This window comes from Aphelocoma coerulescens, chromosome 6 (assembly GCF_041296385.1).
Source record: "Aphelocoma coerulescens isolate FSJ_1873_10779 chromosome 6, UR_Acoe_1.0, whole genome shotgun sequence".
NCBI lineage: Eukaryota > Metazoa > Chordata > Aves > Passeriformes > Corvidae > Aphelocoma > Aphelocoma coerulescens.
Window position 1 is genome coordinate 13,965,673 of NC_091020.1, and position 13,977 is coordinate 13,979,649.

General features: G+C 34.5%; 1 protein-coding gene across 12 annotated transcripts in view; it reads left to right on the forward strand.

Annotated features, from left to right (window-relative positions):
- Positions 1-13,977, forward strand: part of KCNMA1 (potassium calcium-activated channel subfamily M alpha 1) — a 447,551-nt gene that overhangs the window by 303,540 nt on the left and 130,034 nt on the right. For all 12 annotated transcript variants that reach the window (XM_069019298.1, XM_069019294.1, XM_069019295.1 and 9 more), the window contains 4 exons: positions 8,013-8,123; positions 9,806-9,911; positions 11,304-11,386; positions 13,554-13,623. In XM_069019298.1, the coding sequence (XP_068875399.1) occupies positions 8,013-8,123; positions 9,806-9,911; positions 11,304-11,386; positions 13,554-13,623 (370 nt within the window). The remainder of the gene's footprint in view (positions 1-8,012; positions 8,124-9,805; positions 9,912-11,303; positions 11,387-13,553; positions 13,624-13,977) is intronic.

The following is a 13,977-nucleotide window of genomic DNA, read 5'->3' on the forward strand; positions in this document are numbered from 1 at the left end:
GTAGAATTTATGAGTTAGTGTTCAAGGGATCATTTTAAAGTGATGTTTCTAAAGTGAAGTACCATAAAAGGATGAAAAGGTATCTGCCACTCTGTCACCATAGCTGGTTTAAGAATAGAGCATTAAGCCTGCAGGTTTGTTCATGCATTCATACCTCTGGAAGGCCAGAAGGGACACTAATCACTCTGGATGAATTTCTAAAGTGCTGTAATTACCTGCTTTTTTGTAATGTTCAGGCTTTAATTCTTTTGAGACAAGGCTTTTCTTCAAGAAATAAGAATACTTGAATACTTGAATAAGTAGATGCTATATCCCTGTTTTTGTGATAATTTGGAATTTACACATTTGGTTCCAGCCAAAATAGGAATTACGAGATCATCTGTGTTATTTTAAAGGAAAAAAAATCAAGTTTATTTTGCTTATGTTTTAATATTATTCATGTTACTGAGTGTGGAATGTGATGTGGTTAAAGATCCAGATATGTTTTACCTCTTCTAATTCATGATTAAAATTTTATTTTGTATTTACTAATTTACTTTTGCATCAAGATTGTTCGTGTTCCATTTCTGTATTTGTGTGCGTATACGATCAGACTGGATTCTAATTCTGTGAAATACTTTCCAGTGGAAGATATTAACTTACTGTAGATCAGCATGCACACAGCTCTAGAAAGCATATGGAAAGAACATTTGTAAACTGATGAACTCAGCCTGGATAACTTACTGATTTTTTTCAGTCTTTACATTGAATTAATGACTTCTAATTGCATGGACTAAATTATTTTTGTCTTTTTTATGCAAAACTGTTATCAAATCCAATGCAAACTCTTTATGAGGGCAGAAGGTAGAACACAACTTTCCATGAATAGGTAGGGCAGAGAGCCTGCTTGAGCAGGGAGGTTGGATCAGATGAGCCACTGTGGTCCCTTCCAGTCAGCCCCATTCTGTGATTCTGGCCATGTCTATATAAACTGCTTGCTTTGTCACAATAGTACATGTTTATGTTGGTCTTCATTACAGATTGAAAAGATTTAAAAATAAATTATCCAGAGGCATTATTATATTTAATATGTAAGATTAAAAATGCATTTGAATGAAATCACAGTTCTTTACTGTATAAGACATTAGAACCTCTTGTTTTTCTTCTCTCATGATCTGCTCTGCTTCCCAGAGATTTCTTCAGATTTCTTAAATTTACAAGCCATAAATTGTCAAATCATCAACATATCAACAGGAATAATCATCTGTTAGAAATTCCTTCCAGAAGGAAACATTGGATTCAATAACTAAACTTCACAGAGGAAAATAAAAACTGTAGACAGATAGATATGGTAAACAGAAAGACAAACAGATAATTTAAGTTGACAGGCCATATTGGACTCATTAAACATTTGAATTTCATTACAAATTAGAAAAAAAAAAAAGGAAAGTTAAGGCTTAACCAAAGAAAAGTTCCATTTGCTGCAGTAATGAGAGGCATAGCTCCAAAGAAAGTGACATTAAATTATTATATTAAATAATTTGATGCAATGTGTAAGATATTATTTTTTTCAGTGGGATGAGAATGTAATAAGAGAATGTGACATGGATTACATTTTGATCCCAGGGGTGTCTCTATTTCCCATCTGCTAGCCATTCTTCTAATCCTACTTTTTCAAATGAAGTTTTGCTTAGTGATAAAGAAAATCTGATGAGTGTTAAATAAACTGACAGAAGAAATAGGACAAACTTTTTTTTTTCTATTTTGTGTGCATATTAGACTATATGCATTCTTTTGAAAGTAAGAAAGGGAATGTGGAAAGTGACATAAAGAACATTATGACTTAAAAATGTGTATTTGAGGTCTCATACCATGTTCTATTCCTATGATAATAGTGCTTATTTTCTATTTGTAATTAAAGTTGTAAAAGTTCCTTTTCTTTGCTTAAACTTTAAAAAAAAACTCTTTTGGATTTGGCATCACATAGCAGTAGTTGCTGCTCAAATTTTGACCCAAGAAAGATTGAATCTGATTTATAAATCTGCTGATCTACCATATTCTACAAACTATACAGTCCATGGCATTCCAGGCTGTGTAATGTGAGATGGCAGAAGTGATTAATTGATCAGCGAGTTTTAGAGATGTTTTGCTTTCACTTGGGTTCTGTTGCAGAAAATTAGTCATGACATTTTGGGATGATTTCTGTGGAAAGAAATGCATTGGCTCTGCTTACGGATGAAGTGCTCAAAAATCTGAAGATCCTGTCCTAACTTCTGCATTGCTTACAAAGGATTTAATTATTTTTTGACTCATCGAACGCTTAAAAAACACTTAAGGTGATTTGGAAATGAGTAATAATGGAAGAAAGCAATGTATTTAACAGAAAACACTTCCAGCTGATTTCAAAAGTAGTAACTTTCAAAAGTAATTTTTTGTGTGTATGCTATCTGCCACATGAAAGGTTAGAAAAATGAAGTCCAGGGTTTGGAGGGATTAGAACAGTAGATTAAGGTCTGTTTGCAACTCAGATGCTAATGCTGGAGGTGTAGATTACTCCTGCATTTTACTGTAAGATTTCTAGTATGGACTCCTTGTGCATGCTATTCAACAGTTTTTACTTCTCTTTGTAGTAAACTATTCACTTTTGTCTTCTGGTGATAAACCTGTTGTGGTATTTTTCATGAAAGCAGAAATACTTTAAATAATATTGCCATTCAGACTGAGTGTAAGGATGAATATTCATCCTTTAAGCTACAGTGGAAGCCTCTTAACTAATCCAGACCCGGGATGAGGTAAATCACTGTGCTTTCATCTTACCATTGCAGTTTAGGAGGTATGCATCAAACAAAGAATATTAACTTTTAACTTGGTTTATAAAGAAACATTGCACAACTCCTTAGATCATGATCATAAAAAATGTAAGATAAACTCATTTAGCTGTAGCTGAGCAAAGTTTAACTAAACAAAGCAGCCCTGAGTGAATCATGTATGCTAGCATGCCATTGCAAACAGACTTGGATGAAAGCTCTAATGTGCAGTTTAAACAAAGAAGTGTGCTATTTATCCTGGATTAAAGGAGCTGAAGTGCACTCTTGTATTGGTCACAAAGTGCCCAAAGTGGCTTAATATTTGCATCAGAGTAACTTTTAAATGCCTGACATTAACAATTTCCTATTTGTGTTAATCTGATGTAGGATCCAGTGGGGTTCCACTGATCTGTACTGTGCACCATATACTGAAGGGAGCTCTTTGAGTGCTTCCTGGTATTACCTAGTCACTTTTTCTTTACTCACGATTTAAGAGAGAATCCAAAGGCATGGAACCTGGTGGAAAGAACAGATATTTCCTGTCAGAATTAATCAGCAGCTGCATGAGTACACTCTGGTTCCTAAACAGTTGACAGCTGAAGCTATCAAGTCCAATCTACAGAAATTAATGGTACCTGAGATATGTTATCACATACTGCAATTACCTCTCCTGTGACAGTATGATCATATGCTTATATACTTGTGATGTTGATACATATTTGAAAGTCAGTGCTTGGCTTCTTAGTAACTGCAACACTTTTGAGATTTTTTTTTAATCCTTCAGGAATAAGGAACATAATAAAAATCTACTTTTGAACAAACAGTTGAAGGAGAAAAAATGTTAAACTTTCTTGACAGTCAATTTGCTAATATCCTTTAATATTTTTTGCTTGTCTCCTTTCTATTAAAAGATTTATGGAGTCTGATGGGAGAATCAGATTGAGAAATTAGCTTACAGTTTAATTTTTTTTTTTTTTTTGCAACTATCGTTCTTGATTTCAGAGTATTTTATACTTTCACCTCACAGATATCAATGACTAATGCAAAAAGTTGCATAAATATCACTTCTTAATTTCCTCCTTGCTGGAATTATTTTTTAAAAACCAACCTGCTGTGTCTTTTTTGTTCCAGAAGGGTCCATTATAAATGCCTCATTCTCAGCCTTAGCTTTTGTCATATATGCAATACATAGACAAGGTTTTTTTAATGGTTATAATTTTATAACACATTATTCTGGCTAACTGTACACCATGGCTACATAAGAGATCCTTGGAGGACCATCATCCTTGGGTTCAAGTCTTCTTGAAAAAAGAAAGGGAAACATTGCAAATGGTGGCTGCACTGCACTTACTTACATTAACAGTGTTCATCTGAGAGGGGAGTTTACATTGAAGTAAGAGAAAGACACAGAAGCACACACATGAAGTTTTGAGCTGAATTACCAGAATCCTGAGTAATGTTTGATAAATCATGAAAAGCACAAGCATATAGAAATGTATCGTAAAGTGGTATGTTTGAGAATGCATAGCACTAGTAGATAAAGCAGACCACATAAACAGTCTCTGTTGACATTTATTGACTTTTTTAATAAGAAAACATGACTGACATCCATCATTTTTTTGAGCAAAACATGTTAGATGGTACAAGCTGCTGTCTGCTTCAACCCCAGCAGCCGGCTACTGGTATATGAAGAGTTTAGATGGTCAGTAGATTAAGGAATGATCAGAATGCTAAGCAGAAATACCATGAAAAGATCTGAGCAGATGTATTTGATAAAAATATCAGGATTTTATAGAGGCATCTAGATCAATATGCACCACACTTCCTTTAGTTACTTGACAAGTTGAACACCAAATATTCAGCTGAATACTGGACAGAATTTTGTATTTTTTATTTTTGATTTATTAGGACAGACTAGTTGGAGCTAGGTTTTTTGGGTTCTTTGTACTTGTTCCAATGAAATGGATATTTCTTTCAAAATAAACAGGCAAAAGATTTGCCTTTTTTATTGTGTCCTCTGAAGGAAGAACTATGCAAAGATCCTTTTTAAAGAATCCCATTCACAGTGGATCTGTTTTCGTTTACAGTGCTATTGACATGGTATGTTCTGAATTACCTCATGTCAGAAATCTGGATGTTTTAACTTTTGCTCATTTCATTGTTTTCCTTACTGAAACAGTTTGTCTCTGTAGTAGCTTTGGATTTTTTATCACCATTTTTGTTTACTTTGTAAGAAGCTGAAGTACTTTTAGTAAATGGATCATTATGTCAGTATTAGGGTGGAAAAAAATAGGTACTGTAGAGAATTTAAATTATGTAGAATCACAGTTGAAATCAACTGTGTGCATCTGTGCCAATTCTTCATATTTGAAATATTTTAATATTTTTTCATATTTCTCAAATTCATTTTGAGGATGCTAAATATATATGGCAGAGGAGGGATTAGTCCATCTTTGTTGATAGACTATGGGTCCTGATAAGCTTTGGATTCTTTGTAAAAGACTTCTTTTGCAGCATCACAGTCATGTAATATGGGCTCCCACTGGTGTATTAAAGCAGTGTCACATCTGGTATGTGTACCAATGACAACCATTACTTAATGAAACCCTCAGTCCTCCTAAATACCTATCAGTAATAAAAATGTCTAAATTCCTAAATCATGGGACTCTCTAGATTTTGTATTAAAGAATTGAAAAAACCCTGAAATAGTAATAATGTATTAGTTTTGAGGTTTTTCATAAAGAAGAGCTTAATGCAGCAGTTAGACATTTCTGTTGACCCAATAAATTTATTAAATATCTTTCTACTAACCAACTGTTTTGCAGAAACCAAAAGATATCCACTATGTTGGCTTTACTTTAAGTCTCAGTGCATGGAAAAAAATGGGTGCTTATAAAAAGAAAAGTGAAGAGAGGGGTTACTGAAACAAACAGAGGAAGTTATAAATCTTTAAATTATATACAGGACAGATTGGAACAATATAAGCTCTTCAAGTTTTCTTAAATAATGTACTTAATAACTCTGTATGTGCGAGTAGGAAATCTGTTTTCAATTTCTTTTACTTCGAAGCAAAAATATAAATTGTGTTAAAGGAAGGTTTTTTTGGTGGGAGTTTTCAACCAAAAATGAGTGCAAGTATCTTATCAGAAAATATTCTTTGAAAGCTAGGAGGTTTTGTTGCAGTCACTGTTCAGGACACTGCCTTGCACTAAGAAGGATGGATTATGTCCAACTCCAAATCAGAGTATAAAATGAAACCACGGTGCAGATACCTTTTAACACTTCAAAAAAAAATTAGTCCTGATGCCCAAATGCAAGAGTATTTGGCAGCCAAATGTTTTATTGTCACTGGAGCAGATTGTTGTGAGTCCCTCAGTGAGAGTCGTAACAGGAGTGTACCAAATGCATCTGCTTTTAGCAGGAGCTTTTTGTAGCAGATAACCTCTGGAGGTATCTTATAGCATGAATTATGTTGTAATTTTTTTGATATTCTGATAATTTCATCTACAATACAATATTTTGGGTTGCACAGACAAATTTTAAAATGTGAACTCTAATTAATGACGGAGAAGAATCCATATTAAGTGAAATCAGCCAGGGAGATAATAAATTTTCTGCACAGGATTGCAGTGTATCAGCAGAGCATTCAGGAAGATACCCAGCTATAGGTAACAGCACTGGATTTGTACAAATGACTTCCCTGCAATCAGGAATTATTTCTGCTATCAAAAGCAAAGCATAAACTATTCAGATGGAAAGTTCAATTTCTTAATTAGTAATAGATGGAGACATTTGAAGAAAATAGTATCCATTGTTTAAAATCAGTTGTCTTGGAAAATGTGCACAGACAGTATAGGGAATATTAACTGCTATTTATCATTTCCCTGGGACTTTGTGAGTTTTTGATGCTAGATGGGTTTACAGTCAGGAAAAGCATTAAATCCCACTAGACAGCAAGAACTTCCCAATATGTTAGTATAATGTAGTGTACCGAACAGTCTCTTCAGAATTTACATCAACTACTAAGGTTTTAAGCATCTCTTCAGAATCTGAAGTTTCCTGAGGTTTTCCATTTACATTGCTATTTTATATATAACAATGCAATAAGACATATCTGTACACCTCTGGCAACTCAGGCAACTGGCCGTCAGGGAAACAGGGAAAGAGTCCTTCTGGCGGGGGCAGGGTAGGCGTGGTTCTCCCCAGTACCCAGCATGCTGCAAACTCTGCCAGGTTGCAAAGCTCCCAGAGGAAACCTCCTAAGGACTCCTTGCCCCAAGGAAAAAGGCTGACCTGATATATTTCATGGCTTGTTTTCTGATACTGTGCTTACTGTCTCATAAAACAGGAAAGCTTTAACTCGTGCTTTTGTGTTTTTAAGTGTTTGCAGTTCAAGGACTCTGTGCTCTGTACATTTGCTGCACCTAAAACTTCTGTTAAAAAAAAAAAAAGCCAAGGTGAAACTCTGAATAGCAAGTTTAGCAATAAACATTCAAAATATTGAGTCCTATGGTAAATACAAACCAGCATGGCCAGAGTCTCCTATAAACTTCTAGAAAATGAAACAATTGAAATTTTAGACTGTTGCTATTTCTAAAATTGCATTTGAGTCCTGGTGATGTCATTAAGTACTCATGCAAAAGGAGTTACCACATTTCAAAATAAATGTTTGTGATAATAGTAAACAATGAATTTTTGTAACAAAGTGCTCTCCTTCTAGGATTTATGGTAAGGAAAAGATTTATTTTCTTACTGCAAGCTTTGCACTGCCTTCCTTGGCATAGAAGTCTGCTTCAACTATAGAAAAATATTGAATCATTTTAGGGAGATTTGCTGTCATAACCCAAAAATTTAAACAGTAAATCTCAATAGAGGAGTTACAGATATTGAGAAATATGTGTAAAATAAAGAAATATGACTTTGAAAGGGACTGGTTAATACAGTGCATAAACATATATAAAACTGATGCTACTTATTTTTAGATCTGTAATACAACATGGGCAAATGGCTTTACAGGTGAGACTGTGTATATATATATTTGCAGTTGCAAAAAACCTTTTGGAATTGATATTTTCCTTCTCTGACTTCATGGAATAGGATCTAGAGAAACATCAAGAAGAGACTAATGCTTTTTTTTTTCTCCAATAAATTATCATTTCCGTTTCTGCTTTCTTGCCTCCTTGTTTTACCTTCTTTGAAAGATTAACTGTGATTTTTCTGTAACAGGCACATAGTTGTCTGTGGTCACATAACACTTGAAAGCGTGTCGAACTTCCTGAAGGACTTCCTGCACAAGGATAGGGATGATGTCAATGTAGAAATCGTCTTTCTGCATAAGTGAGTAATCTTTCAAGATTGGTCTTATCATCTGTTACTAAAACTCATCAAGTTAAGCTGTATCTTCTGGGAGGACAGAGAATCCAATATGTCTTGAGAAAGGTTTTTTTTCTGCGTTTTTCATGATCCCCTACTAAGTATATGTGTTTCAAGCAGACAGACTTCAGACCCATTTGTATCGTATGGGAGGTAGATAGCTAAATGCATAGTCAAAGTGGGGCTCGGGTTATGAAATAAAAAATACTGAAATGCAAATATAGGCATCAGAGATTTTTTTTTAGTGGTAAATATTCCTAGGGAAACTACAAAAATTAGTAAAATCAGTAAAACTAATGAGAAACACTGTATGTTGTACAAACTTACGGTATCTGAAAATACCTTTTCACCCTAGATTTCTCTAGGAGGAATTCTTATTTCAAATTGCGGAGTATTTATAAAATGAAAAATGTCAGTGCAGATTTAGTTTTAATATAAGTGAGATATTTTACAATATATTGATGATAGAGATGAAGTTCTTGTCATGGTGATAATCAGTACTGCTCTTTATTACATTATATATACATACCTGCACACCCACAGTATCTTGCCATTTTCGGATGTGGAATTTGGAAAGGTGTCTTAAGGTGGTTGGTGTTTTTTGCAGGGTCTACATGATGTGTAACACAATATCAAACAGCCATGCCTAGGGGAGGAACTACTAGAAAAATCCATGTGATAGGAGACAGTATCTTTTCTGCTCTTTAATGGTAGCTGTTTAGAAGAATTGCAAGTTATAAATCAGTAATATTTTTGCATTCAGCAACGTGTTCTGCACTTTTTGTCAAAGAAAATGATTGGAAAGTTACGGAATAATTTGTGATGATTTAACAGTGGAAGCTGAAAACTAAGAATCAGCAGCAGTTGCACAATTTTTTCATCTAGTCCTTTCAATTTGAGCTAGATATTATATCCTCAAGTGACTACATCATTTTTTTGCATTCCCTCTCTATGTAATAACAATTGACTGTGACAGAAAATTGGAGATCAAGATTTCCACAGTGAAAATGTGTGGTGATAGGAATCAGGGAACCGCATATTCACATGAAAGGTGTTTAGCACTTTGCTACTTGTGTGTGCCTGTAGCGATTAAATCCTTTCCATTTTAATGAGTGACACTAGAAAAGATATTTACAAGGTTGGTGCCACATTATGTAATTGACTGTAATCCATTTAATGTTTCTTTCGTTTCTGGAAAAATGAAATGAGACAGAAGGTCATGGCATCATTATCTTTGTTTTAATTGTAGCTCATACAGGCCACAAGGTCCCTGTCTGGTTTCTTTTTCTGGTTTTTAGTGATACTGCATTAAACTCTTTTATTCAACACAGTCAGCCATTGTGGGAATGGTGAGGACACGCAGAGAATGATTATGGTACTATATAATTTCTGTGTAGAGTGCTGGGAAAGGATGTTTTCAAAACAAGGTGGGCCTGAAGCACTGCAGATAGAAGTAAAGCAGTGACAGCAATGTAGTGTTTATCTTTTAACTAAGGCACACTGTTTCCACACCACAGAAAAAGCATCAGCAGAAGTCTGAATATCTAGAATAGATAAAGGGGTGGGTTTGTAAATGCAGGAAATGGAGCAGTTATGGAAACTGACTTGTCATTTGCTCTTGTGTTTTCTTACTCTTTCCAATGCAGTATCTCCCCTAACCTTGAGCTGGAAGCTCTTTTTAAACGACACTTCACTCAGGTGGAATTTTATCAGGGTTCAGTCCTTAATCCCCATGACCTGGCGAGAGTGAAGGTAACAGCTCTGTTGTTCTGTTCTCCTGCTAATTGACTTTGTCTAAGAGCTCCTTGCATTATTTGGAAAAAAAAATGCACTAAAGCCCTTCCTCATGTAACCCCAAAATAATGTTTTTCCATCTCTATTATCTTAAGTAATAGATTATATTTATCCTTGTAGACATTTTTTTTCCCATTTCTTTAGATCTTCAGAGCTACAGCAATGGTGACTTAAGATACATTGTCTGCCATTCCATTGAACTCTTTATGAATTTTTCATTGATGTTTCTTCAAAAGTGTATTTTACATTAATGTTTGATATAGCAAGATATTGTCTTACAGTAATTGCTTAAAATGGTGTTGTCTTAACTTTTCAGAACAGCTAAAAAATATTTTTTCACCTTCCAAACCCTTTTTCTGTTGTCTAGAATCCTGAAAGAAAAATGCAACTTAACATTTTTGGTAGATAAAGTTAAATAGTTTTATTTATTTAAATATTTATTATCTAGAATTTCTAAATGGTAAATTATTTATTCTCTTAAAGCATGAAGCTTAAAAAAAAAGAAAATTAAAAATCAAGTTTTCAGATAAATCATTAACTTTTTTGTTTCTTTTTCTTCCCAATGGAATGTAAACTGGCTACTTAAGCCAGGAATATTTTAGTACAGTGTTACTAACACTTTCTGGAGTACTAATCATGTCTTTTGTCTATTTTGACTGCAGGAATTGCTTAAGCTTTGTAGCTCAATGCATACTGTTTCAGTTCATCAGAACATGTTCTAATTATGACCATAAAAGCGTGTGTTCTTATTTTGTGTTCTGTATTCCACCCTTTGTGTTGATATTCGGTTGTATACACTGGAAAATACTTTTGTCATCTGCTTTGAGTTCTATAAAGCTCAGGTTTGTGTGAATCTAGTGGTCCTGTGAATAGATCAGTTGTCCTCTTGCTTTCTAAATCTGGTGCTCAGATTCTAAATCAGTTCAGCCACCTCTTCCTGTCTTGAATAGGAAGGTATTTATATTCCCAAGCAAAGCTGCAGGACTAGTGGAAGCACTGTACTGATGTAACAGGAGCTTCTCATGGATTTAGAAGTCTAAATTCCAGTATCTGGGTAAAAAAGATTAACATTACCATCTTTGTGGCTCAGCAGATACAAAGTAAGAGTTGTTAATTTAACTATTGACCTGCTCTGATTACCATAAGCAAGTTTCAAGAAATTCTCTGTGTACATGAGAGTGGTTGTAATCACTGGCATGATCTCCCGTTAGCCTAGAAACATTTTTGATTAGCAATATTGAGAAATGACACACTCATGCAGTCAGTGCTGGATTCCTTGATACTTTATGCGGAAAAAAGAGCTGGAAAGAGATGTTGCTATATATGTTTCCTTTTTCTTTGGTGTCTCAGATAGAGTCAGCAGATGCGTGCCTAATCCTTGCCAATAAATACTGCGCTGACCCAGATGCTGAAGATGCCTCCAATATTATGAGGTAAACTCCATTGTTTTTAATAGCTTTTTGGTTCTTAACTGTGATTAGCTAATTTTATATCTGATCTGTTTCACTTGAAGAACATTGTAGGTTGTTTTGTTTGTTTTTTTTTTATTAGAAGGCAAATAAAAAGATCCTCACAAAAGTCCAGAGGTGAGAATACCCTAAATTCCTACCTCAGCTGTTTAGTCTATCTGCTTTAGAGTGTGTCAGAAGAGACACTTGGAGCACAGACTTTGGTACTCTTAGTCATTTTGCAGGACCTCGGGTTTGAGTATTCCTAGCTGAACAGAGAGAGGAAAGGGAATGCAGTTGGGTTGTTGCAACAATACATGACAAGAGTGCATGCACTGCACCAGCTGCTGTCAGAGGTGGGGCAGAAGCACCTTCAGCACTTCATTCCCCACTGCTCCTTGTTGGATTTGCTCCTACAAGTAATGCACTGCTCAGGGGATACCAAAGTATGCAAAGGAGTTGTCTCCTGTCTCCATCCTGCTTTTTTTATGCTGAAGACCAGTCATTGCTTGGTTTGATTGACAAGGCATTTACCACATTAGGGGCTACCAGATCTCCTCCTGCTTTCCTCCTCTGAAGGAAGGAGATGAAACAGCCAGTCAGTAGATGGCAGCTAGAGTTACAACAAACCTAAGCCATTCCATTTTTTGTTTTGTTCATACAATCCTAGTTTTAACGGGACCAGCTTCCTGTGTAAAATTAAAATCTCAGTCAGTGATTGATTAAAAGTTCTCTAGTATTGGATTAGCCAGTGCTATAAACAAATTTTCCTGGCTTGTCAGATGTTTACGCGTGCTGTGTATTGAAGGAGGGGGAGAAATAAAAAAATGCTGCTAAAATTGCTTTTCTGGAAAACTACCACTGTGTGCAAGAGATGTAGCTATCTGAGAAAGCCACAAGGCTAAAATATACCTAGTTTGATTTTACAAACATGGGTTGAGTTGCAATGCAAGAAACTTTATTTTAACATTGATTGCATAAATACATTAAAATATTTCAGCAGCAGATTCGTGCATTCTTAATACATTTTAATTAAAAAAATTTCATGTAATGCAAAAATTTTAATGTGAGAGTGGAATTCTCTTGTGTTTCTCACACTATAATTCAAAAAAATGAATGTTTAATTAAGCAATTCAGCAGGAAATGGAAAATTAGAAGAAAGACTTGTTAAAATAATGCAATTTTTTCTTATTTCCTGTTCTAGCTTTGTTATACTTAAAAGCACAAGCCAAACTAGTAGTTTTCAAGATAGGTGCTACAAAACACCAATGTGAACATTATGGCATTCAGTCTTATGAGACTGATGATTCCATAATAAGTCAGATATTTTTTCATTGTTTTATCTTCTTTTTCTACCTTTAGTTTTTATACACAAATTTTTTTGAGCTGTTTATCTCTTTAATTTTGCTTAATGTTTTATTTATAGCATATTATCAATTCATGCATTTCTCAAACATTTTTCTTTCCAGTCACTTAAAATCTGTACACAGTTGAGTATATCTTAGATTCATTGAGTAACTTAGAATGTAGAAAATGTTTAGATTATGAAAGTAGCCCCATATTTTATGAACTCAGCATTCAGATACCAGTTTTTATATTGATCTTTGGATTAATCCAAAAAAATTATGATGAATTTGTATGTGTAACTTAAAAGCATTATTCAAAGTGTTTAGATATGATGAATGTCTAGCAGCCATAAATAAATAATATGTGATGGGGCAGAAAGAAATTTCTTCAGACATTTATCGTTAGGAAACTTGATCAATTATGTTGATTGAAAGACACAAAGATAATCATTGAGCATGATGGCATAATTCCAACTGTATTGTTTTCCTAACAGAATGAGTATCTGAACAGAGCTGCCAAAACAAGTCTCTTTTTCTGCAAACTCCATAAGAGCAAACCATTCAACTGAATAATTCCTAAGGTTTATTGCTCTCTAGTACTGGCCATTAATTCTTACCTCAGTTTGACTATGTGTAAATATTGCATAGGTCTGCCATCAATCAGTTTGCTTTACAGGCAGAGGAATAGGGGGACACAGTTTTAATTGTGGGACTTGACAACACAGTAAAGCAGAGGTATTTGGATGCGTTATCCAAATACCCTATCAGTCAAAAGTTATTTTAATAGTTTTTCCTTTTCGTTTTAGAGTTATTTCAATAAAGAATTATCATCCGAAGATAAGGATTATCACTCAGATGTTGCAGTACCACAATAAGGTAATGTGATGGCCCGTGTTTCTTCTCAGAGTTTTTCGCTACATTGCATTCACTCATACATAATTTTTCTAGTTCTATTAACAGTTCTATTTTTCTTTCCAAACTAAAACATCTTCATAAACCTTGTCATGTAATCTAGTTACTAAGTAATTTAGTTTTATTTATATATGCAAGGGACTCTATCAAAATCTTGACATTTATTAATTGCCTAGGATCTAATTCTCAAAGCTGCAGTGTCCATAGTTGCTATTGATTCCAGATGACCTTTCACCACTTAGCTTCTGTAAGTTTTGCTCTAATTGTCGCATTGGAGGTTATTGTGATTTTTGATTCTGGCATGACGATGAAAACCTG